This window comes from Stegostoma tigrinum, chromosome 25 (assembly GCF_030684315.1).
Source record: "Stegostoma tigrinum isolate sSteTig4 chromosome 25, sSteTig4.hap1, whole genome shotgun sequence".
Classification (NCBI taxonomy): domain Eukaryota; kingdom Metazoa; phylum Chordata; class Chondrichthyes; order Orectolobiformes; family Stegostomatidae; genus Stegostoma; species Stegostoma tigrinum.
Window position 1 is genome coordinate 34,302,060 of NC_081378.1, and position 26,680 is coordinate 34,328,739.

Below are 26,680 nucleotides of genomic sequence, written 5' to 3' on the forward strand. Positions count from 1 at the left end.
GTTGCCATTCCGATAAAGAGCCCTTTATCCCAACTCTCTGCCTTCTGTCAGACAGCCAATCCTCAATCCAAGCCAGTAGCTCACCTTGAACGCCATGGGCCCTCACCTTTGCTCAGCAGCCTCCCATGAGGCACCGTATCAAAGGCCTTTTGGAAGTCTGGATAGATAACATCTACTGGGTTTCCCTGGTCTAACATACGTGTTACCTCTTCAAAGAATTCTAACAGGTTTGTCAGGCACGACCTCCCCTTACTAAATCCATGCTGACTTGTTCTAATCTGATCCTGCACTTCCAGGAATTTAGAAATCTCATCCTTGATAATGGATTCAAGAATTTTACCAACTACCGAGGTTAGGCTAATCGGCTTCTAATTTTCCATCTTTTGCCCGCTAGGCTCTGCTTCCAGTCGATTTTCGTCAATTCCTCTCTCATGCCCCTGTAATTACCTTTATTTAACTGTAACACCATTACATCCAATTTTACCTTCTTTCTTTCAAACTGCAGACTGAACTCTACCATATTATGATCGCTGGCTCCTAAGTGTTCCCTTACTTTAAGGTCTTTTATAAAGTCTGGCTCATTACATAACACTAAGTCCAGAATAGCCTGCTCCCTTGTGGGCTTCATCACAAGCTGTTCCAAAAAGCCATACTGTAAACATTCCATGAATTCCCTTTCTTTGGATCCACCGGCAACATTATTCACCCAATCCACCTGCACATTGAAGTCCCCCATGATCACCGTGACCTTGCCTTTCTGACATGCCCTATCTATTTCTCGGTGCATCTTGCGCCCCTGGTCCTGATCGCTGTTAGGAGGTCTGTACATAACTCCCGTTATAGTTTTTTTTATAATTGACTCCACCATCTTTCCCACCACTGACGTCAGGCTAGCCGGTCTATAATTCCCTGTTTTCTTTTTCCCTCCTTTCTTGAAAAGTGGGACAACAGTAGCCCCCCTCGAACCTGCAGGAACTGATCCTGAATCTATAGAGTGTTGGAAAATGATTACCAATGCGTCCACCTGGAGTATTGTTGCAACTTTGGTCTTTCCTAAAGAAAGCTATACTTTCCACTGAGTGAGGACTGGACTGTCCTTTGAGGAGCAGTGAAGAGACTGGGTAATTAATTATCTAGAATTTATAAAAATGGGAGATGATCACAGTAAAATAGAAAATTCTTTAAAGCTTGGACATGTTAGATGGATACTTCTGTGGTTGGGAACTCTACAACAACGGGACACAGCTTCAGAATAAGCGGCAAGTCATTTGGAATGGTGATGAGATTTTCTTTGTTCAGAGACTGGTGAATCTTTAAAATTCTGCCCTCTGGAGGGCTGTGGAAGGCTTGGTAACACAGCCTGTTCAAGATAGAGGATGATAGATGTCTAGCTACGAGTGGCATCAGGGGTTAAAGGGTATAGCACAGGAAATGATATTGTGGTAGATGATCAACCATGATCTTGAAATTCCTGTATACATCAACTATGTTACTTCAAATAATTTAGTTATGCCTTATCGACCTGCTTTGTCCTTAGCAAATCTCTGCTGGCAGTGATCTGTTAACCAATACTTATTCCAAGTGACAATTGATTTTGTCTCTTAAATTCCCTAGCCCTAAATTCTCTAGCCATTGCTTGCTTGGCTGTACCTGTCCCTTGTTTTGAAATTTGGATCCAATAGTAGATGTAGTGATTCATGTTGCATCCATGTCATCAACATCCTGCATGGTTGTGTGCCACTGATCACTTCCCCATCAGAAATACAGCAAACAGCAATTTATATTCCTGACAGATTCACAGTTGGGTTAAAAATGGCATGTTTGCATCTCGCAGTGTTGGTGCCTCCGGCTGGAGAGCAGTTGAATCTGTTTTACTGATCTCATTTCCCATTCCTAACCCATTGATTGTAACTCCATCACATGAGGAAATGATTCACTTTCAATATAAGATATTTCCTGAAATTGGTTCCAAACATCCTTTCTTGGCACTATGGAGTTTTTCGTGGATTGCTATCCATGAGATGGTGTTTTCTTTGCTCTATTTTTGTGGCAAAGCTAGAGTATTGACGTAGAACATTCATATAAATTGAAGACAGTGATGGTTCAAACTGAAATTGTGTGAAGGTTATCAGTGTCAGTTGAGAGGAGCAGCAACAGAATCACTCTGGAAGTTTATACAAAAGACATTTTCTTTAAACCTGTATAAGACAGCATTGGTTAAAGCACCAGATGTCCATTGAATTGTGATCTTCGAATTGTGATTCTTGAGAAGAACTTGAATATTGGTCTCTAAAAACAGTAGATTCTGGTGAAGAGTTAACCACCATCTAACTTACAATATTTGTTAATCTGGCAGTTGGAAATACACTGAAACAGAGCATCAATAAAGAGGAAACCTTCTACTTCATTATCTACCCCTCCAACCTTGAATAATATGTGCTATGTTGCATAATTTAACAAAAAATTGCTGCAGGAAGCATTAAACAGTTTTGTGTGAATAGCAGAATAATCATTCTGCAAATGATAAATGAGCATTGATAGAAACAAAACTAACTTAATTACTTACATTAGACTGAAGTAAAAATGCCTGTTTACATGATGCAGTAGTTGTAAGAATGTAATGTCCGACATAATCTCCTCCCAGATGTTACAGTTCTTTTTAATGCTGTATTTTCCCATGATATTGTATTGGACTAAGCAGTGATGTATGAGTTAGGCTTGAAAGTCCATATGTAAATGGCTGAAGTTGTATTCATTTGGAAAACATCTGAATTTTTAATTGGTTCTTGATGTTTTGACTTCTATCATAAGGTTAGACATTTATATATTTGTTTGATGAATAGGTTAGAAAAACATAAGTTAAAATCTGTTTTTGAATGCTCGTTAGCAATGACAGAGAGTGAGGATAGGTTGAAAGACTAAAGGATTGGTCCTTCAGAGACCTACCAAAAAGTGAATGTTCTCCTCCTATATCATTGTCTAACAGCCAGAATTCAGAGTAGTTGCCAGGACCTGTTGTTAGCCGCTTCCTGGGCAGCTGCAATTAATGATTCCCAGCAATTTTGCATTTAACTAGCAGAGAGTCACTCCACCTGTATTTGGAGAATTCTGAAGAACCAGTGCAATATAAAATCAAATTCAAGAGTACAGCAGTTCTCAAAATGCATTTATTTACAAGTTTAGATAAGCCTAACCTCACCAAAGTTAGGCATTTTTTGAGGAAGGTGAAAGGCCATTAAGCCAAGAGTTAAGAGTGAGCTATAACCGATTAGAGGTTGGTTGGCTCGCCGAGCTGGTTTGTTGTTCCGCAGACGTTTCGTTACCGTGTTTGGTAACATCCTCAGTGCAGCCTCTGATAAAGCGCTGGTGTGTTTTCCTGCCTGGTTTTTAAACTCTGGCATCCATTGGGATGGATTGCCTCACTTCTGGGTTTCCTCCGTAGTGGAACATATATGGGGTCGCGTTCAATGTGTTTAGTAATAGCATGCTTCATGGAGTGCCATGCTTCCAGGAATTCTCGTGCTTGTCTCTGCCTAGCCTGTCCCAGGACCTTGGTGTTGTCCCAGCCCAAGCCATGGTTCTCCTTGTCCATGTGAATTGAGTATAGGTCGTGTCTTTTTGTAGCCAGTTGGTGTTCATGTACTCTTGTTGTTAGTCACTATAAGACACACAGTAGTCCCAACACTAACCAGAAAGAGGGAACTCAACACCCTCAAACACATGGGAAAGACAAGGCCTGGACAGATTAAAAAAGGACAAGAACATCGCTATACTACCTGCAGACAAAGGGCGCATGACAGTGATAATGAATAAAAAGGACTACATCTCCAACGATCAAGCATTGCTCACTGACGAGAACACATACTGACCAGAACAAACTGACCCGACACCACAACTAGGCAACGAAATCCTGTACACGCTACAAAGACTTGAACAAACAGGACAGATCAACAAAACAGACTTCTTAAGACTAAAGCCTGAAGGATTCAACACTCCCTGATTCTACGGCCTCCCTAAAGTGCACAAGCTGGAAGACCCCCTCAGACCCAGAGTCTCCCTGCCAGGCACTCCATCACACAGATTAGCCAGAGAACTACAAAGAAGACTCAGGCACCTCATCAACAAATCACCCCACTCCATCCACTGAGCCCAAGAATTCCTCAACTCCATCAAAGACATAAAGATAGAGGACGAAGAGACCATGATATTGTTTGATGTCACCGCCCTATTCACATCAACAGACGTACCACTAGCAAGGCAAACAATGACAACACTACTTGAACAAGAACATGACCCCAGTGAAACCATCTCCAAGGGCAACACGGTTAAACTACTGGACCTATGCCTGACCACCCACTTCACCTTCAACGGCCAAACATACGAGCAAATCAACCGGGCACTCATAGGATTGCCTATGTTCGGACTCAAAGCAGAAGCAGGGATACAAAGAAAAGAAAGGACTGCCCTTTCATAAATCCAACCAAAACTGTGGATGTGCTATGTAGACGACACCTTTGTCATCATTGAACGGACCAAATTAGAAGAGACACACAAACTCCTAAACAACACCCTCACCAGAATAAAATTCACCAGAGAGGAGAAGAACAAACAGCTCCCATTCCCGGACGTCATGGTAGAGCACAAGACAAGTGGGGAACTGCAAATGAAAGTACACCGAAAAGCCACGCACACAGACCGGGTACTGAACTTTAACAGTAACCATCCCAACACACACAAACGAAGCTGCATGCGAACACTATTTAAAAGGGCAACAACACACTGCAGCAACATGGAGCTACGCCAAGAGGAGGAGGAATACCTCTTCCTAGTGTTCAAGGATAATGGATTTCCAAAGAACTGGGCCAGGAGATATCTACAGGAACAGCATCAGAAAGATTCTACATGCCCCCACACACTCATCACACTAGCCTACATCAGGAACACGTCAGAACCCACCACAAGACTTCTACAACTGCTGGGCATCAGAGTGGCACACAAGCCCGCATCAACCCTACGACAAGCGCTCACCCGAACTAAAGACCCACTCCCCATCATGGACAGGACCAGCGTTTTCCACAAGATCCCCTGCAGAGAATGCGAGAAACACTACATCGGACAAACAGGAAGGAAACTAACAACAGGAGTACGTGAACACCAGCTGGCTACAAAAAGACACAACCAATACTCACTCATCTCAATCCACATGGACAAGGAAAACCACAACTTCGACTGGGGTAACACCAAGATCCTGGGACAGTCTATGCAGAGACCAGCACGAGAATTCCTGGAAGCAAGGCACTCCACGGAGCAGGCTATTAATAAACACATTGAATTTGACCCCATACACATTCCACTACAGAGGAGACCCGGAAGTGAGGCAATCCATCGCAACAGATCCCAGAGTTTAAAAACCAGGCGGGAAAACACACCGACGCTTCATCAGTGGTTGCACTAAGGATGTTACCAAGCATGGTAACGACACGTTTGTGAAATAACAAACAAGCTTGGCGAGCCAACCAACCTCAACACCCACAACCCGAGCTACAAATCGACTCCAAAACCTGTGACAGATTATTCCAGAAAATAAACAACAGTGTGGTGCTCTCCTGCTTAGTGAAATCTGCTGTTTAAGCAATGAAAATAAGCTCCGTATAACACCTGAAGGGTACCTTCAGAACTTTTATTTGCATTCTCGAAGAATGTACATAATTGCTAATTACTAACTGAGTTAACATATGGCATTTTTAAGTGTAGAATTGTCGCAGGATTCTTTATGTGCTCTTCCCACCCTCTTATTTGTTGCCTTAACTTCTTTCTCACTAATGATCGCTCTTTCTTTCTCTCTATACTTTAGTGTAGAAAAAATATTCTTTGAGACTGTGGCATTACAACAAATTAAAAGTTACATTGCTCAGCAAAGAATAACTTGGACTAAATTGTGAGCTTGTCTAGTTGTCACCCTGTGGGTTTCTGATTATACTCAATTTATTTAATTAAATCAGTAGAGATTGTCTGGTGATCAGATCTTTGTTTCTCTTTACGCAGGAACTGCAATTCGTCACTGCAATGAAGAAAAAGGCTGGCTCCCTCCAGACCTTTTCAACTGTACCACACTCACCTTCATTCAGCTCAAGTCTATTGTATGTCCCTTTATTGCATATGCCTTTAACACAAAAACAAAATAGTGCTGATGCTAGAAATCAGAAATGAAAACAGAAAATGCTGAAAATACTTGGTAGATTTGCAGAAAGAACCTGGTTTGGTGCTATATAGTCTTTGCTTTCTCTGGGCCAAGTGTTAATAAATATGACTTATAAACACTAATAACTGTATTGATTCTGAATTGAGCTGCAGGAATCAACCTAACAATCTGATTCTTTGTTGCAGATTCAGTTTTCATTTCTGTAGCACTATGTTTTTATTGCCAAGTTCAAAGAATCTACTGAAATGGCAACAATCAACCTCTAGACCTCAGTCTGTATCTGTGTCTAGCCTTTCTTTGCTTGCATGTAACTTCTTAAGTTTTCAAAGAAATCCATTGCCTTTTCTCACAATGAGTAAGTATCCATTTGGAGTTTCCATAAAACTGATCAGGGTGGACGTTGAGGTCCCATGTGGGAATCTTTGCCCTACCATTGTTAATTCTGATGGTTGTAGATTGAACTTCCATGTTGCATACCTGGCTGCAATTCCCATTTGATATTCTACTGCAGTACTGAGGGAGTGCTACAGAGTCAGTAGTGCTCTTCTTTCAGCTGAATCATTAGACTGTAGCGCCATCAATATTGGACAAAATTGAATGGTAACATGTGAGGGAGATGAGGGGAATTCCCCTGATATTGTTTTCAATCTGTTTTTTCCTCCGTCAACACCAACAGGAATACAATGAACTGTTGGGTCTGTTTGAGACATTTTCATTTACAATTTAAGGTCTGCATTATTTCATTGTCTGTGAAGTATTCTGAATCATCCTGTGACTTTACAACGTATTCTATAATGAAATTTGTCTTTTTAAGAAGTATTACTATTGTGAGGTCAACAGACATGGCACATCAGCATGACATGCCACTGTAAAGTATATGTCTCAGTGCCTAACATTAGCTGACGCCTTTGGTATTGAAAATTACTGAAAACGTGTTGAGAAAATTTCATAGAATCAACTTTTCTGTTTGCTATGGCCAATAGCACTATTAAAAAATGGACATTTGGGTGCAAGTTGTTTGGTGTGAGTTGCTGTCAAATGAATGCTTGCCTTTTGTAGTAGTGTGTGATTTTCTGGCCACCCTTTTGGTCTTATGCAAAGTGCAGTTATTCCAATGTCATATAGGAATCACTGGAATGAATGTAGAAGTAAGTACATATTTGCTCTGCTGCATTTTAATGCTTTCCTGGGTGACCTTGCTGTGAACAAAACTGCTGTGGACTGTTGCCCTGTTTTATCTCAATTCACTGAGGAACATCCCCAATTAGTGTAGCACAATATCCGTTGTTTCACAAGTTTACACACCTTTTTTGTGTATTTTGCCAACAGATGGAAAAACTTCATCGCAATGAAACCAAGATGGACACACGCAATTCAAAGAAAATTGCCAACATGTTGCAGAATGCCACAAAGCACACGCCAACATATTATGGAAATGATGTTAAGATTGCTTATGAGTTGATAAAGAAGATTCTTCAATATGAAAGAAACCAACAGGACTTTGAACTTGCAGCAACTCAAGATGTTGAGTTCAATGAGGTGTGGTATCTGGTATTACCTACTTTATTCTTATGCTGAATGAACGATGCTGATTTCTTTCTATGAAGCAGTATCCTGTCTGTGAAGCATTACTGAAGCAGTTAAAGAAGCAAATAAAAAAAAGTTCACATCAATAATTGACCAAAGAAAAGACATACACATTGATGCTAGGTCATGACCAAAGTATTAAGTGAGTACACTGCATCTGTATTTATCAAGGATACGCATGTTACCCAGGCTATGGTGACAGAGAAGAAATCTCAGTCCTCCTGCAGTCTAACAATTCTCTGATTTAATTTAGCACTTTTCATGACCACCAGGTATCTCAAAGTTCTTTGTACTCATTGATTTACTTTCGAAGTGCAGTCACAGTTGTAATTTAGGAAACTATATAGCAAATTTGTGTACGGCAAACACCTGAAAATAATAATATGTTAATGACCAAATATTCTATTAATGAGATAAATACTGACCAGGTCACCTGGGACACGCCTCTGCTCTTTTTCAACAATAGTGGCACGGTATCTACCAAGGCTAGTCTGAACCCCAGTTCCGAAGATGTTCAGGCATGATGGGCTGAACGGGCCCCTCAAGTTGTGATTCTGTACCACTGGTATGACCAGCTCATGAACTCACATCTGGCTCAAGGATGAGAGATGCTGAGCCATGGTTGTCAGAAAACACTCTGAAAGTTATCCCACACACGCACACACCCCTACCTTCAACAACCTTCAGACTGGAATCTGTTTTCTTTTGAGTAATTTTTGAATGGGCTGGGTACAGGAACTTTTGTAGCATGCGAATAATGTAATGACCTCGAAACTGCAAGTGGTCCCACATTCTTACATGCAATGTGCTCAACTTAAAATCAACTCTGAAACCATTTTCTTTAACCTGTGTCCGTCTTTCCTTTCTTTCGCCTAACCGAATCGCACAGCCCTTTCTCATCTTTGTCTCCCAACTGCAGTGTGCAGTTGTTACATGCCATTAAATTGGAAGGGCTGATGAAGGGAGCAGCTCCTTTCCACCTATGTATTAAGGAACGGGTTGGAATGTTTCCAGCTGTAGCTTATCACGTGATACGATGTTGTGATAAAATATTTAGTGGTGACAGAGCTTTAGTGTGTATCTAATATGTGTGTGCGCGATTGCAGGGCTGGTGTTCACAGTTCTCCGGGGCACATGAACAACTCCATTTCACTCGTGAACAGAGTCAGTGATCAATATGTGGAAAGTGTTTTATCACCTACAGCCACCCATTTGTAATCTTTGTGAATAGATATTGTAGCCTCTCTAAATACAGTTAAATAAGGATACCCATTTACTGTGATTCTGAAAAAAAGGGTTGATGGTTGAAAGCAGAGCAGCACAGTAGTAGATTACAGCGATCAGGTGTCTATTTTTCACTTGCTAATTATATTAAAACCCAAAGGTTTCGGAATGTCAGGCTAAAACCTAATTAGTTCTACATAACCTAGCTCGTAATATGCTCAACCAGCAGGAAAGAAGTCTGCCTGAGGTCATAGCCTTCATTTGTTTAATACAGACATTTGCTCATAATGTTTAAAAAAAATTGGCCTGTTTTCTTCTAGTGTGGAGGGGAAGGTGTTTAAAGCAGTTCAGTTTTGGATCAGTATTTCCTTCTGTTGCTTTGGCTATGTTTGAAAGTTTGCGGTAACCCCAAGTTTAGCAGCTGAGTAATATAAATTCAAGTCAAAGGCATGGAAGGAATTGCAGAACATACCTTCATTAACATCATCATGTGATTAAGTAAACTCCTGAAACTTGGTCTTTTGGTTTAAGTGACTGACCATGACCCTCGATACTGGAGTTAATTATCTTAAAGTACAGCCTATTTCCTCATTAGCTCCAAAGGAGAAACACTTCCTATGTTTAGCCAAAGGTCACTGCCAGCTGGAGCTGCTGTTGCTGTTAGCAGAGCTGGAATGTGTTGTAACTGATAGTTGCTGTGCTTTAAGTTCAAAGCCATGTCAAACAGTGTCATTCCTTTGTACTTTTAAAATCTTACAAAATGGGATCTCATAGTTGGAACACCAAGTTTGAAATGTGACTTCTCATTTAATCTGCTATGCCCAGCTTTCTATAAATTGGCATTCAAAATAACAGGCTGTGTGATATGCCTGATATGGTGCTATAAAGTTTAAACAGCAGTGAGGACAGTGTGATGCTAATTGAAGATCATGATACTGACTCATCCTTTGAGCCCATGACTGGTTACTACATCTGCTAACATTCTTGAGAGATTCCCAGGAGCTAACCTTTTGAGTTTTGCTCATGTTTCTTCCAACTTCACCCTTTAACAAGTACGATGCTGATTGGCAGTGTACCAAGAACTTGGGATACTGATATGGTTAAGTGTGCTGGGCATCCTAATCCTCCACAGCAAGCTCCAGTTCAGTAGTGCTACCAGAGGAGAGCATTCTGCAGACAGGACAACCATCTGCAGGAGCGCCAAGATACTGGGACAAAGGTAATGACGTTGGCTGCTTTAGGTCCCCTTTTGTTGACTGATTAGAGAGCCTGGTAGAAATGACGAGCAGATGGCGAGTCTAGTGTATAAGGCCGGTGAGGTACTGACGTAAAGGTTATGAAAGAGAGCACAGTATATTTTTCAAACATCTCAAAATAATGACAGTTGTGTTGCACCTTAAACAAGTTCACTTCATTCTCTTAGATTATGGTTAATGCACTTTAAATAATGCAGTTCAGTCCTTGAGTTGCAACTTTATTCTGCCACTACATGTAAATGTATTCATTGATGCTTAATGTAAAGTGATTTGTGGATTAAGCTACCATAGTTACACAGAAGTACATGTAGATGCGGTAGTAAAGTATGTCTGAACAGAGCTTATTAGTTGTTGTTTATTACTAGAATTTTAAGTATTTATTCTCATAGTTGCAATGTATCAAAAAAGTCGTCTTTTTGAAATTAATGCTTGGTTCCTGGATTTGGGTTCTGTGCAACATATGAAGACCTATGTTCCCACATTGGGACTCCAGGTTTTGAAAGCTGTTGTGTCTTATCTGCAACTGTGTATCATATAAAACTGGTTACATGTAGCCAGGGAGTAAGATCAAGACCACCATGTTATTTTATGACTGCAGTTTCAATTTTGTTTTCTTTCTCAAGTTCCCAAGTTGAAGTAACAGGATAGAGACTTTAGTATTCACAAATAGAGTATCATTGACAGCATTACTGACTATGAGCCGAGGCAGTCAACCTCAGAAAGGATATTAACTGGTGACTTTGGCTCCAATTCTTAAAAAATAAAAGCTTAAAAGATTACCAGTAAATAATCCAGCACTATAGAGAGTAATATTCTTGTTCAATGGTATTTGGGATGGAGGTTAGAAATAGTCACAAAACCTCCTGTCTGGCACCTTTCCCGGACAGAAATGTAATATAATAAGATGAGGAATCTGATTTCAGATGATTTGTGTTAGAGATGGAAATGCAAATTTGCAAGCATTAAATATTTGTCATGACTTCTGTTTCAGAACATCATCAAAGCTGCTAGTGCTATTTTAGACCCCCAGAACAAGGAGCACTGGGAACAGATCCAACGCACAGAAGGAGGAACTGCACATCTAATGAAACACTATGAGGAATATGCACACACCATAGCACAAAACCTGAGGAAAACCTACCTTCGACCTTTCACCATTGTCACTCCAAACATGAGTGAGTAATAGAGACAATTTCGTCTTTATTGTATTTGGGCCAGAATGACAGCTCCCTTTTTGAAAAATATTGGGCGAGATTTTGCAGGGGTAGAGGTGTGTTTGTAACCATGGTTGCCCGAGTGAAATGGGCTCCAACCTCAGCATGTCAAGCAGATTAGCACAGAAACCCTGAAGCTGTAGTTTGTCACTCAGTACTCCAAGAGAACCTACACTGTGGCCATTCCTCCAACTTAGAGCTGATAATCAAGAAACCAGTGAGAGCTTCAACATTTTCGACTCCTGAGTGGCGATCAGAAACTGCATAAAAAGTTGCACTTGTTCCTCAATCAAGCATTTCTGGGATTTTAATGGTAATGTGATTAATAACATTTGACGAAGAGCAATGCTACAATCAGATGTAGGTTCACTGCACAGGATAGAGGCAATATTTTTGCTAGGTCTTTCAGCAAGATTCGTTTTGAGGTCAGCAGAGAGAGCCCTTGCATTGCAGCTATCGACAAATGTACTTAAGGTGAAATTGAAGTCATAGTGGCCCTACTGGAATGAAATCTATTAGTATTCCATCATGTATTGATGGAAACCCCAATTCATGATCTGTCATATCCCAGTGGTTGTTCGTGTTCTATCAAGTCCCCCAGTGTTGAGTTAATGGAAGTGTTGTGAATGCAAAATGAATGTGGGTTCCTTCCACATTGCAGACTTCCTTTGATGCATTAGCTAGTGTTTCTTTATTGGTTTATTTATGGAGCCTCTTCGAGTCTCAGCTATGTTACGGAGCTGCATAGTTCTGTCCAGCTCCAGTGACAGCAACTCCTCCTACAGGCACCCCATGCCCTCACCTCCCCACTTCCCCACTGTTTCAGCCAGTGAAGCGCTTTGTATATAATTGTTCTTTATACTCGTGATCAAATGTAACTGTGCTCAAAGTTTTGAAGCAACCAGACACAAACACCTTGAACAATTTTGGGTGGCACGGTGGCTCAGTGGTTAGCACTGCTACCTCACAGCGCCAGGGATCTGGGTTCGATTCCACCCTTGGGCAACCGTCTGTGTGGAATTTGCACATTCTCCCCATTTCTGCGTGGGTTTCCTTCGGGTGCTCCAGTTTTCTCCCACAGTCCAAAGATGTGCAGGCTAGATGGATTGGCCATGCTAAATTGCCCATAGTGTCCAGGGATGTGTCAATTAGGCTGATGGGTCGGGTGGGATACTGTAAGGGTCGGTGTGGACTTGTTGGACCGAAGGGCCTGTTTCCACACTGTACGGATTTTATGATTCTAATTTTGATGTCGTTCAGGAATCTGGAGAAAACTGTCTATTAATGTTGTAGAAACCAACATCCATCAAAGTGAACATCTATTTTAAATGACTCTGTAGTTTAAACGTTCAGCCAACAAATGTGACAGCAACATTTTCCCATGTGTCTGGAACTTTATGTGTGCATCTTTCTGTACCTCAAGTCATTGCAGTCGAACTTTTTGAGATGACGAACTTTCCTGGTGCCAGCATGCCACAATTTGAGAAAATTCGTGAAAAAATTCCCAAAGATCTTGAATCCAGCGTATTTTTTCCAGATGCACTCCTCAAAATTGAAGGTGATGAAGGTACATTGCATTTATTTCTGTCTTAGTGTTGTGATGCTCTTATTGAAGTATAATTGTATTTATCATGAGCCAGGTTTGATGCATCATCCATGCTGTGTTACTTGGTTCTAACTCAAACAGTACAGGATTCACATGGCATGAATGCAGGAAGGAAAAGATTCCAAACTTTGAGTTCCGAACTTGAAATACGTGTCACTGTTTGCGTGTGCAAACATGTACGCAAATGTTGAGACATCACGAAAATATATGCCTTTCTTACATATCACTGGCTTTTTTGAAATTCAATAAGTTAAATAATGAACAAAATTCTCTGAGTATGTTTGAGAACTTAAGCAAATTCAGAAGGTTACAATTAAGCTGGCCATTGGGTCATAACAAAAAGATAAATTGCTTTTCATTTGAACTGTTCATGGGAAAATAATTTGAAGCCTTTGAAAGCATGGATTCGGTGTAAGTATTACATTAGCTTCTTGATGTCAAGTGACTTCAATGACATGGAACTTCTGCCAGGAATGAAACAAAATGAGAGGGGTTTTTCTTTTACATAATCCCTAGTCACATATATAGCTGCTTTCTAACATTGGTAAGGCCGGTCATGTGCAACTTTATTATTTTCATCATGTACAGTGCTATGATTAGTTCAGCATCAGTTCAGAAGTATCCTAATTGTGCATTGTGCCAATGTTAGGATGACAACAAGATTAGACTCAATCATCCCTCACCCCTCCCAGCCAAGGTGCATGAATGGGAAGCAAACACTTATACTCTTTCGGAAGCAAAATGTATACAGTCATGCAAAAGTATGTAACAGTGTAAATTATTGGTCAGATGTGACAGCAGTCACTCTCACAGACAAAAAACTTCCCAACATTTAACTGTCCAGCTTACCTATGAAGTGTGTTACTTGGCCTGATCAGATATGGCAGATAATTGGTTTAGCCACTCAGCACCACATCTGGCTTGCTCACATGGAGCACTGATCACTACAGATCACTGTCTGTCTCAACAGCTCTCTGTTCCAGAATACTCTTACATTACAAAGATAACTTCCATTATTTTCCCTGTTGCAAAGCATCTTCTTAAAGGCTTGTCTCATCCCCTTTTCCCTGGCCTCCAGCGGCAATGTGAGAGGCTGATGGTTTTCTTTATCACTAAGATTGCTTTCCCTTCTTCCCTGTTTCCCCACTAAGGAAAACTTGCTTACAGTTTCCTCCCTATTCTCACTCAGAGTTCACATAATTGCTTTGTTTCTCAGTAATCTCTTGTAATCTCAGAGCTGTTGTCCATGAGACCGACCTCCTGCAACTTGAACCCTATTCCTGATAAATTGCTAACCGTACCACTGGACCTTGTTTCGAATGGTATTTTTAATGGACCTCATTTCCTGGGTACTAGCCTCATTATTTCAAATATGCCATCATCACCTTTCAAAAAGCATACAAACCTGTTATCATCCTGGCCTTAAGCTAATGACCGATTCTAACTGCACTTCCCTTGCTGAAGACCTTGCATGTTTGTTTGCCTCCCAGACCCAAGCCCCATTTCTGAGAAGCTCATGTTTGAATCCCAATAATCAGTTTTCCCCCACCATTCCCCATTACGGTATTGAAGCACCTCTTACCAAAACCAAAAATACCCTGAATAAAAATCAGCAAATCTTCCTCATCTTTTTCAACCTGTGTAACCTGAAAAGTGGTTGACCACCCATTATTCTCCTTCACAGCCTCACTATCATCCAACTGGATGGGAAGGCCTGATCCCATTCTTACCAATACAGTCATGGCCAGAGAATCTCCTTCTGCAGTGCTGTACTCTTTCTGCACCTGGACCATTATCTCTGGTAACCTCAAAGATATAACCTTTCCATCCTCTTTCCCAGATCCACCCCTCTGACCCCTGCCGCTGCCTCCTTATTTATGCAGTGCTCCTCCTTGGTGACATCATGTGACAATTCAACAACGCTTTCCACATGTGCATTGACAGCACTGAGTTCTACCTGCCCACCATCTCTCTCTTGAACCATCCATTTTCTCTCAACTATCTGACTGCTTATCCAGCACCTGCTACTGGATGAATAGAAATATTCTCCAACTTAAGGTTTAGGAAAATAGAAGTAATTGACTTCATTGTACCCATCGCAAGCTTCGTTCTCCAGCTTCTGACTCCATCCCTGTTCCCAGCAACTGTCAGAGACTGAGTTGTGTCTCTAGTGTTTTATTTGTCACTGAAATGTGCTTCCAGCAGCATTGTTGCAACATTCTTAAAACTGCTTACTCCCACCTTCGTAGCTCCAGTCTGTGTCAGCTCTTTGCTGCTGAAATGCTCCTCTGTTAACTCTCACCTTAACTGTTCCAGTGTTTTTTCTGGCCTCCTTAAACTTAGTCTCGTCCATAGCTCTGCTGCTTGTAATTGCCCCATGTCCTATTTGCCCATTGCCCCTGTGCTTGCTAACTCGTATTACCTCCCAGTTTAGTAACACTTTAAAAGCCTCATCCTTATGTTCAAGTCCCTCCCTGGTTTCATCCATCCCCCACAATTCTCCGATGTACCTGCAGTCTCCAATTTTGGCAGCATTTGCATCCCTCATTTGAAGCACTTCTGCACAGACAGCTGTGCCTTCAGCTACCAAAGCTTTAAACTGTTAGTCTAGATTCTGTTGAATTCAAGTTTCATCACCTTCCATGGTTTTTTTTAAATTCGTTCATGGGATGAGGGCATTGCTGGCTGGACAGCATTTATTACCCTTCCTTAATTGCCCAGAGGGCAGTTAAGAGTCATCCACATTGCTGTGAGTCTGGAATCACATGTAGGCCAGACCAAGTAAGGATGGCGGTTTCCTTCCCTAAGGGATGTTCGTGAACCAGATGGGTTTTTCCGACAATAGACAATGGATTTATGGTTATCGTTCGACCATTAATTCCAGATATTTATTGAATTCAAATTCCATGGAAGGACTTGAACCCAGGTCCCCAGAGCATTATCTGGGTCTCTGGATTAACAATCCAACGACAGTACCACAAGGCCATCGCCTCCCCTGGTGGAAGTTTAAAGCTATATCCCCAGAATGTGAAGGTCTGAGAAAAGGTCACCAGACCCGAAACGTTAACTCTGTTTTTGCCTTCACAGATGCTGCCAGACCTGCTGAGCTTTTCCAGCAACTTTGTATTTGTCCCCAGATCGTGAGCCTGGGGCTCAGGGTTTCTGGTCAAGTGGGACTACCATTATTGCCACTGCTGACCCTAGCTGAAAGTGTGAAAAGGTTGCCTTGATTATTTGCTATCATACAATATCACCTAATAATCCTCCAGGGCAGAGTAATCATCCTGAACACAGTGTCAATGGGAAGTTGGGAGATACATTTTCAAAAAGGAAGAAGAGGAATGCTGGTAGCTCCCACCCATATGCAGTTGCTGTGGTGATCATTTACAGATCACTGGGATTGCTTTTGCCTGAACGATACGATCCCGATCGAAGAAGTATGAGGTAAGATTTTGTATTTTTTTATTACACAAACTTCTGAAACATGAGCCTTTCAGCTTTGAGTTTCATAAAACATATTAACTTTCCATCCCATTTAAACTTGTCCAGAGTAGTCAGCATTTGCTGGTGATTTTGTAATTTGTATCAAATTTGAAAATGAAGTAAGATGAGCTTTAAAGTCAAATTCTGTTCAGGAATTTACAAACACACAAGTTATAATTTCAACTCATGAACAATAAAAGAGCCACTGCATGTAAAATTTGTAGTTGCTGGTCTGGATGGTATTGGCTTCCTGTCAATTGTCCTAACTGTAACTTTGTCACTAAATGATTGTAGGTAAATTATTGCTTGTGCAAGGACATTAACTTGCATTTCATACAGAATTGAGAAACTATGCCACTGTATGGATATTTATGCTGATGATGAAGTTGACGGAGAGGTCAAAGGGGAGATGTGAGTGGATAGCTGGAGATGGATCCCATAGAGAGAGAGAGAGAGAGAGAGAGAGAGAGAGAGAGAGAGAGAGAGAGAGAGAGATGAAAGGGTTGGGTAAACAAGGAGATAGTGTATAGCAGGCCAGTACCTAAGGAAAGCAGTATAAGTGATAGTAAAAGCCAAGAGTAGGAGAGAATGGGTGAGCTGTACTGAAAACGGCCCATATAATGTGATAATGCATGCCACCCATGACCTAACAGGGTCAAGTTTGGGGTGAGTAAAAAACATGGAAGCATAGAAGTGGAAACATTGAAGTCTGTAAATTTATGGAACTTGATGTTGAATCTGAGAGGTTGCGGAGTCCCAAACGGAAAATAAGATGCTGTTCTTCGAGCTAGCACTGAGACTCACTGGGACACTGCAGCAGGTATGTGACAGAAATGTAGGCGAGGGAACATGGTGTGCTGATGTGGCAGGGTCAGGGTCGTTTTTGTGGATGGAATTTTTATTCAGCAAAGAGGTCAGCCAGTCTGCATTTCATCTCCCCAGTGTAGAGGACACCTATAATTTAGACTAGGTTGAATAAAATACATATACATTGCTGCTTCACCCTGGAAGGGATGTCTGGGGCCTTGGCTGCTGAGGAGGTAAACACCTTCTGCAGTTGCATGGGAAGGTGCTGTGAAGAGGTGTTTGGAGTGAAGAAGGAGCAGACCAGGGCATCCCAGAGGGAACTGTTCCTGTGAAATACTGACAAGAGAAGGAAAGGGGATATGTTTTAAAGAACATTGGGAGCTTCTGATGCTGCAGGTCTTGATTCACCTGAATTCACATGGATGGCTTTATTTATACTGATGCCTTTCTTGAAATATTATTTCTCTTCAGGGTACCTAATCGGCCGGTTATAAACACGCCCATTGTAAGTGCTACAGTTTACACGAACGACCGGCCTTTGCCACAGCAGCTGGAGAGTCCAGTGACTCTAAAGTATCGTTTGTTTGTAACTGAGGAAAGGACCAAGCCCGTCTGTGTATTTTGGAATCACACTCTTGCGTAAGTGAGACAGAAGTGCTTTGGGCTTCTACTTTTACTTTTGAGCCAGTCACTTGATGAGATGGGAATAATAAGAGTTGCCTGGTGAAACTCAAAGGGTTCAATGTATGTTCTAATGATTTTTTTTTAACCACTTGTTTTGGAAATTGAGTAAACTTACTGTAACCCTTCACTATAATATCATGTAATTCATCACAACTTATATAAAGCTCAAGTACGGTTCCATCATAATTTGAGAACTGTGTCCCTCTACATTTAAAAAAAAACTGTGGAAGTCGGAGATGTGAAATAAAAACAAAATGCCGAAGAAACTCAACAGGTCTGGCAACATTTGGGGACAGCAAAACAGAGTTAACTTTTCGAGACCAGAATGACTCCTGTTCAGAACTGAAGGGGTCTGGAAAAGTGATGGGCTTTTAGATGTTTTCCTATCAAGCCGTTAGAGGCATTCTTGCACGTCTGTGCTGCAGGGTGGGACTTGAACTGGGCTTCTTGGTTCAAAGCTAGAGACACTACCGCTGCAGCACAGGACAGCCTTAAGGTGATGTGTTTTAATCTGTGGAGAAAGGAGACAGGTGCCGAGTGCAAAAGGTAAGGGAGTGCTGATTTAGAGGAGAGCTACAGATGAAGTGCAGTTGCTAATTGAAAAAAGTACATCAGATCTGCTGAGATCAAACCCATGCCAGGAGCACTCTGAGGGTGAGGGGACGTAATTAAAACAAGACAGAGTTCATGACTCGAAGCTGTTGAATTCGGTGTTGAATCCTGAAGGCTTTCTAGTTTGCAAGTGAAAAATGAGCTGCTGTTCCTCCAGCTTGTGTTGGGCTTCAGTGGAGTCTTGCAGTAGGTTTAGGGCAGAAATATTAATGTGAAAGCAAGAGCAAGTGCCCTTTATGTATCCCACCAGATTTCAGTTTGTGTTGACCTCAAACTGATACTGTGGAAATGCTCTGCTTTGTTTAATATTTAAATCCTACTTTCCAGTGTGCACTAAAATGTGAAAGTCTGCATGGTTTTGACACTCAGTGGTCAAATGCAACATCAAGGAACAGCAAGAGGCTAATCCTATGAAAGACATCTCCAACACTAGTGTTTCATTAAAAGTAACATGACCATATTTCCAGACTTAATGAGGAAACATAGAAAAGAAAGAAAACTTTCTCAGTATGTGTGGATTAGACATGCTCATTATTTAACAGATGCACAAATATTAGGAAATTACATTACTCGACTGGTAGTCCTTGGTTCTTTCTTAATCCATTTTCTTGTTCCCTTTGATAGGATTGGAGGCACCGGAGGGTGGTCTTCCAAAGGGTGTGAACTTGTTCTTCGGAATGAGTCGCATATAAACTGCAAGTGCAATCACATGACGAGTTTTGCAGTGCTCATGGACATCTCCAAGCGGGAGGTAAGTTAGACCTGATCACATGAACCAGAATCTTTCTATTGTGCTCAAGGTAGCACAGCATACTTTTTCCAGCTTAATAAACACCTTTTCAACTCAATGAATACAGGCAGAGACACGTCGTCTTGCACATTGTCTCTTTGCCAATATTAAGAAGTTTGCATGACCTGGGCAAGTTTAAAAACTATAGCCTGAAGCAGCACTGTGTGTTTTTGAACTAATAATGTTTTATTGCTGTATTATTACTGCTCAAGCCTTAACACAGCTCCAGCATTTAGTAGAAAATGAGAAGGCGTGGTTCTGTAAAGATGCCTTTAGCTGGTATTAATTCGAAATATATCTTCAAAACATGAGTTATTAACAAATTCAAGAATGTTGTAGAACTCATTTTAGTTTGTGCTGTTTAGTTTATTTCAGTTTCTCAACAGTAACAATTGAAATGAAAGGAATGCTTGTGAGACAGATTTCAATAATGGCAAAGAATAGCTGATGAAGGTCCATTGCTCCCACATTCACAATTTGGGATGGGCAGAGGCAGAATACTACAGCAGTAGAATAACATCTGGGTTCTTGAGCTGGGTCTGCTGTAGGCAATGTTATCAACACTTGTTATTGATCGTTGCTGCATGCTGCTTCGCATTTATAGACTGCTCTGTATGGCCCTAACTTACCTAAAATTAAAATCTGGACCTATGCTGTGCAATAGTTGGATATTTTAATTTTAGCACCTTGAAGTTTTATCATTGTATGATCTGTGCAGTACTACATATCTATTTTTACATATGTCAGTGTACTACCACCCACCAAAAACACACTTATTCTCCATGCTGGAGACTTTCTTCTGGTATTGTCCTATTGTAAAGAAAACCTTTTCTATTTTCGCTGTTTAAAGAACTTCTAGCCATCAGCATAGATTTTAAATTGGTGACTGAATGGGTTATGGAAACTCATTCTGCCCTGGAAATGAAGTCCAGGGATTTTCACTCCCAAGCCTTGTTTTCATAGTGTCAGGCAACTTCCACTGGCTTCTTACTTGAGATACTGTCAGGGAGCGATGGAAAATTGCACAAGCAGATCCTGCCTTCCATCACCCAGTAAATGACAGGATTGGCTGTCCAACAGAGATTCTGCTGTTGTGGACGTGAAAAAGAAAAGGCAAGAGCACACCACTGGAGACCTACACATTTCTCCTCCAGGCCAGAGAACACCCCTTACTCCTGGTTCCACTGCCAAAAAGGGCACTTCCTGCATTTCCAAAACACCTTTTCATGAGTTCTTGAGATGCCACATACCACTTTTAGGTAAATAAATACTTTTGACTTGTAGTCACTTGTGTGACGCAGGGGAAGCAAGAAAGAGAAATTTAAAAATGTACCTCCTTTTTACTTTTGTTCAGTGCTGGTCTGACAGGAAACTCAACCCTGCTTTACACTCACTTCATAAATATTGCAGATGGGACTTGATCACATCAATAGGATCTAACAAGACTATGTTTAAAAGGGATCCATCAGCTTTGTCTGTGTCCTTCCTATGTTCCTTCCTGCTCAGGAGAACAGGGTATAATTGCCATTGGTCATGGAAACCTCAGGGCACATAAGTGAATGGACTGACTTGAACTTCCCATTCACCTGGCTTTTGCTTCTTTAAAGTAGCCCTATTAGTAGTTTCCAGTTTATGCCGGTGTGAGTTTTGGTAACCCAGTTAAAATTTCATGAAGCTTGTTTCCAACAACATTAGAGAAATTTCAGTTTGTCATAGACAGTGCTAAGTAATTCTCAAACATATGACATCTCTTCAGTATAAACTTTGATATTCCTGTTTTCAATTCTGTTCCAGCATGGTGAGGTGCTCCCTTTGAAGATCGTCACATATACCACTGTGTCAATTTCCTTGTTTGCTTTGTTTGTGACTTTCCTATTTCTCATGCTGGTCAGAACACTACGATCAAACCTCCATAACATTCATAAAAATCTGGTGGCAGCTCTCTTTTTCTCCGAACTCGTTTTCCTCATTGGAATTAACCAGACAGACAATCCAGTAAGTGTTTATTTTTCTCATTATTCCATGTGTTGACACTGTTAAATCTCAATATTATCAGAATGGTAAACAGTGAATTTTGACAGAACCGAAATGAATGATGTTTCAGATCCTGTTTATTGTTTTCTGTGTCTCAATTTCTCAGGAAACTGATTTCAAATTCAAAACAGGTTGAAAAGTTGAAAGTTTATTTCTGTGCTCAGTGCATGAATAGTATGTACAATGAGAATGCAGAGTCTCAATCCATTTTCTAATGAGAAACACTAATTTTTCAGTGTTTTGTAGTTAATCAGTAGAGGAACGTTGTCACATCATTGGTAAAAATTGCCATATTAAAGTAGAAATGTCAAATTTTTCTTTGTCCTTTTAATTAAGGTTGTTAATGTGCTCCAATTTCTGCTCAGACTATCATCTAATTGGTAGTAGCAATATGGTATGTATTCTGTCCAGTGTTATAATTCCAAGCGCCACTAACCGACCGTCAGGATTCTTTGTGAATATTATGGAGTCTCTTGAAGTGTGTAGCATTGTAACTGAAAGCCATCATTTACAAGAGCATTCAAATTTTTGGAATTGTTATGGTGCAGAATTCTAATAGCACATACATTCTTCAGGATTGAGACTGTTCAATTGTAGTCAGCTTACAGTCTTTTCTCAATGGATACATTGTGTCTGCTTTACAGTTGTGCAGTGATATTCGCCTTTAATTGCTTGTATACTATTTCAATCTTTTTCTGTCTGTGTGAAAAAAGTATTTACAACTAATTTGCCCTCAGTTCACTGCTTTCAGAATTGAAAAACTCATCTCGTGCATATTGTCAACAATGATTTCACATAGCATGAATCTTTCAGACCTTGTCAATTAATTTTATGTGAAAAATCATGTGTCCTGCCTAGCTCAATCCTTCATATGCCCGTTTAGTAATAGGAATTAGATTTTAACAAAGTTGAGGCTCAAATGTTTCCAAACCAGCCATCCTTTTCATTACCACAGGAAGTGATTACCATCCCTTTCATACAAGCTCTGAAATGAATTCATCCACCTTTTATATACAGGTGATCATTCCAGAGAAATCTCATTAGCAACACCTAGTGAGAACACACATTATTACAAGTAAAGCGCAAAATAAAAATCATCGCAACAATGAGTAAATAGATAATTCTAAGAACTTTGGAAAACTCATTGCTGCTGCTTTGTCTCGAGCAGCTGATTTGTTGTATGACCTTTTCTGACTCTATTATTACTGCATGAAGCGAAAAATAAAGATTTGCTAATGTGGAGAGCAGCAGCATATTAGAACCCCGAGGGTGGGATAAGGTGTGAAGGTGCCTTTGTTGGACTAGGGTGGACAAAGTCAGAAGTCACACAATGCTAGGTTATACTCCAATCGGTTTGTTTAAAATCTCGCAAGCTTTTGCAGCGCAGGTACAGTGAGAGAGGAGAACACACAGATGGAGAGATCAAGTGCAGAGAGATCAAAAGATCATACCACTGGTGTGAGTGGACTGTCAGATGATAAATCTCTGCAGGTGACCAAGAGTGTTAGACGGTGTATAAAGTGTTTATTGAGTCGATGTCATGACAATCAGGCAGAGCCTTAGGAATATATAAAAGGTGACATCTCATGCCAGATACTGATTTGTAGGCGTGAGGCCTGGTTCTCTGTGTGTGTGTGTGTGTGTGTGTGTGTGTGTGTGTGTGTGTGTGTGTGTGTGTGTGTGTGTGTGTGTGAGATAAGTAATTTAAAACTGTACCAATTAATTAAGATAGAGCGATCATAACAATTTATCAAGGTGATGCTGTCAAAACAGGAAAGTAAGGAGGATTTTACAGATACAGAACAGTGTAGTGAGCTCATCTGTAGCAACATGAGCCCGAGATCATGGTTGAGCCGTCTTCGTGGGTACAGAGTGGAGAAACTACACCGTGCTCTTTGCAGCCTTCAACATGTCATTGATGACAAAGAGCATCTCGCCAGGATCTTCCCCATGCCTCCACTTGTCATCTTCAAATGAGTGCCAAACCTTAAACAGACCATTGTTCGCAGCGAAAAACCTAGCCTTCAGGCCAACATTGACCACAACACCACAGAACACAGCCATGGCAACCTCTGCAAGACATGTCAGATTATCGACATAGACACTACCATCACATGTGGAAACATTACCCACCACATGCACGGCAGATACTCATGTGACTCGGCCAAAGTTGCCTATCTCATACGTCACAAGCAAGGATGCCCGGGGCATGGTATATTGGTGAAACCATGCAGATGCTATGACAATGGATGAATGGATGCTGCCCAGCGATCACCAGACAGGAATGTTCCCTCCCAGTTAGGGAACACTTCAGTCGAGGACATTCAGCTTCTGAGCTTCGGGTAAGCATCCTCCAAGGCAGCATTCAAGATACACAACAGAGAAAAGCAGAGAAATGATAGACAAGTTTCATACCCATGAAGACAGGCTCGACCGTGATCTTGGATTCATGTCGAGCTATAGGTGACCCCACCCCGCAATCTCTTATTGTAATGATCTCGCTACCTCAATTAGTTGGTACAGTTTTGAATTACTTATTAAATCTCTGTCACACACTGTCTCTCTTGCTCTCTCTCGTTCGCTCTCTCTCTCTCGTTCGCTCTCTCTCTCTCGTTCGCTCTCTCTCTCTCGTTCGCTCTCTCTCTCGTTCGCTCTCTCACTCTCTCACACACTCTCTATTTCTCTCTCTCTCTTTGTCTCACACACCCTCACACACAAATCTATGGACCGAATCATTTCATCCAATATGTTTGTTTATTTGCAGACACATTCTATTTTGTTCAAAAACATATATTTATATTCACAGTCAGTCCGTGTACCACTTTGTAAAATCCTGATTTTGGAATAAAACCAGCCTGATTCCAGGTTAAAACTCTGAGACAGATTCTGAACCAAGCCTCACACCTACAATTCAGCGTCTGACCTGAGATGTCACCTCTTATATATTCCTATGGCTCTGCCTGATTGCCATGACAGCACAGCACTGATATTGACTTTATAAACACTTAACACACTGTCTCTAACACTCTTAGTCAACTGCAAAGACTTATCATCTGACAGTCCACTCACAGCAGTTTTGTGATCTTTTGATCTCTCTGCACTTGATCTCTTCGCTTATGAACTGTGTGTTGTGTACTCTCCCCTCTCACTGCACCTGATGAAGGGTTTGTGACCTGAAAGCTTGGGTGGGACTAGAAACCAGGTTATTGTTAATTATACATTTATCAGATTTGAGATCCTTGATATTTTTGGAAAGACAGGAAAATTGCAGGTAAAGATGCCAGAATAGCATGAGAAGTAGAGATTGAGATGCCTTTTGTGAGAGTGATAAACCAAGACTGGGCTACTGATCTTGTGCACAGTAATCAGTGTGAAGTAGATGGTGACCATATGATGTGTTACCATTGATGATGGCCCAAATTCATCTTGGGGCTTAATCTATGTAATGCTGGTGTGCTGGTGATACCAGTGGGGTACCCTAATGCAGTTCACTGGCTGCTGCTATTAAAGCAGACTCACCAGCCCTCCCCCTGCCAATAACATAAATTGTGTGAAGCACTGAAGCAACTAAATTCAATGTATGAAGACATGCAGTTGGATAATACTAGGAAGGCCACTTAACAGAGTTAATTGTGGAAAGACATGATGTTACCTGGAATTACAGGCACTCTATTGTAGTTCATCAAGGGTGGCTTGCACCATATATATTCTGTGCAAATAAAATGATAATAGAACAATTTGCAAGTACTTGGGATTCACCCAAGCCTTTGATAATCTTTGATACAGAATGGTAAACATTGGGAGAGGTCTAATTATATGGATTATCAAATAGTGTAAACAATACATGAAATTTGCTGTTAAAGTGTCCTTGGATTCTTTTCAGAAAAAAATCATTTCAGCTTTTAAACTTTACAGAACTGCTAATTACAAACATCAAGTTTTATTAAACCTTTTTACTTAAGTGACTGGGCATTCCTGTATGATTTCTAAAAGAATGTTGCTCTTTGTAATTGTAAAAGCTGCCATCGCCAGAGCCAACATTTATCTGTTGGAGCATAGTATCCTGTGAATGTTCACATTGGACGGTTTGCTCAGTTCATGAATGCTGCAGCACATAACTGTGTTGTTTTAGTATCTTGTACTCTCGGCAGTTTGCGTGGAATAAATATCACAATATCCCATTTCCAGCCTACTCATTAGACGAATGCACTTTGGAAAACTTTCACAATAATGCTTGTATTTTATTTAAAACATCATTATGGTACTAAGAGCAGTACTAAGTACTTACAGAGCAATTTATTACACCTCAGACTGTTTTCTTTGACTTCCGTAGGATTGGGAGATAAGACTTAACACCTGATCAGAAGGCTGAAAGTGCCAATCTTGCACCATTCTTCTACTGGTGCTGGTATTTTTAAGTTGCCTGTTTAGACACACAAAGATGTGGCAAGTGGGACTTGAACCTGGATATTCTAGCTACTGGGACAGTGTAACTGTGCCTCAAGAGCACTTAATTTTTTTTATAATAAAAAAAATTTTAAAAAATAAATAAAAGAATGTTTTTCTTATTAAGCTGTTAGACTCCTCTGGAACAGGTAGGACTTGATCCCAGCCCTCCTAGCTTAAAGATAGGGATACTATCATTACACCACAAGAGGGGAATTCTTTCATATACTGTCTTGACAGCATAGGTTATGCTTATGTGAAAGTGCTACTGCTGGGCCATGCCAGCAGTTATAGAAAAGCAAAAAGTAAGTTTCTGATGTTTCAGCACTAACCTTTCTCTTGCAGTTTGTCTGCAGTGTGATCGCCCTCTTACTGCATTATTTCTACCTCTGTACCTTTGCCTGGACATTTGTGGAAGGTCTACATATTTACCGCATGCTGACTGACCTCAGGAATGTGAATCATGGACAGATGAGATTCTACTACACCATTGGATGGGGGATTCCCGCCATTATAACAGGTAAATTGAACAAAGAACTGTGGATGTTGGAAGTCTGAGACACAGACTAAGTGCTGTATCAGTGATCCTTCACTGGACTTGAAACATTAACTCTGTTTTTCTCTCCAAAGATGCTGTGTTTCTGCAGCATTTTGTCTTTATTTCATTATAACAAGTATCCTGACTCCTGATTATTGACTGAAACAACTTGTGAGTTAGCAGCTGTGTGGTTCAGA

General features: G+C 40.8%; 1 protein-coding gene across 5 annotated transcripts in view; it reads left to right on the top strand.

Annotated features, from left to right (window-relative positions):
* The window catches only part of celsr1a (cadherin EGF LAG seven-pass G-type receptor 1a), a 329,568-nt gene that overhangs the window by 277,004 nt on the left and 25,884 nt on the right, over positions 1-26,680 (top strand). For 4 of the 5 annotated variants that reach the window (XM_048553751.2, XM_048553752.2, XM_059654625.1 and 1 more), the window contains exons 18-26: positions 6,046-6,140; positions 7,532-7,741; positions 11,261-11,444; positions 12,907-13,050; positions 16,359-16,533; positions 17,851-18,018; positions 19,300-19,426; positions 21,260-21,460; positions 26,291-26,465. In XM_048553751.2, the coding sequence (XP_048409708.2) occupies positions 6,046-6,140; positions 7,532-7,741; positions 11,261-11,444; positions 12,907-13,050; positions 16,359-16,533; positions 17,851-18,018; positions 19,300-19,426; positions 21,260-21,460; positions 26,291-26,465 (1,479 nt within the window). The remainder of the gene's footprint in view (positions 1-6,045; positions 6,141-7,531; positions 7,742-11,260; positions 11,445-12,906; positions 13,051-16,358; positions 16,534-17,850; positions 18,019-19,299; positions 19,427-21,259; positions 21,461-26,290; positions 26,466-26,680) is intronic. The other variant, XM_059654626.1, reaches the window with a different exon arrangement.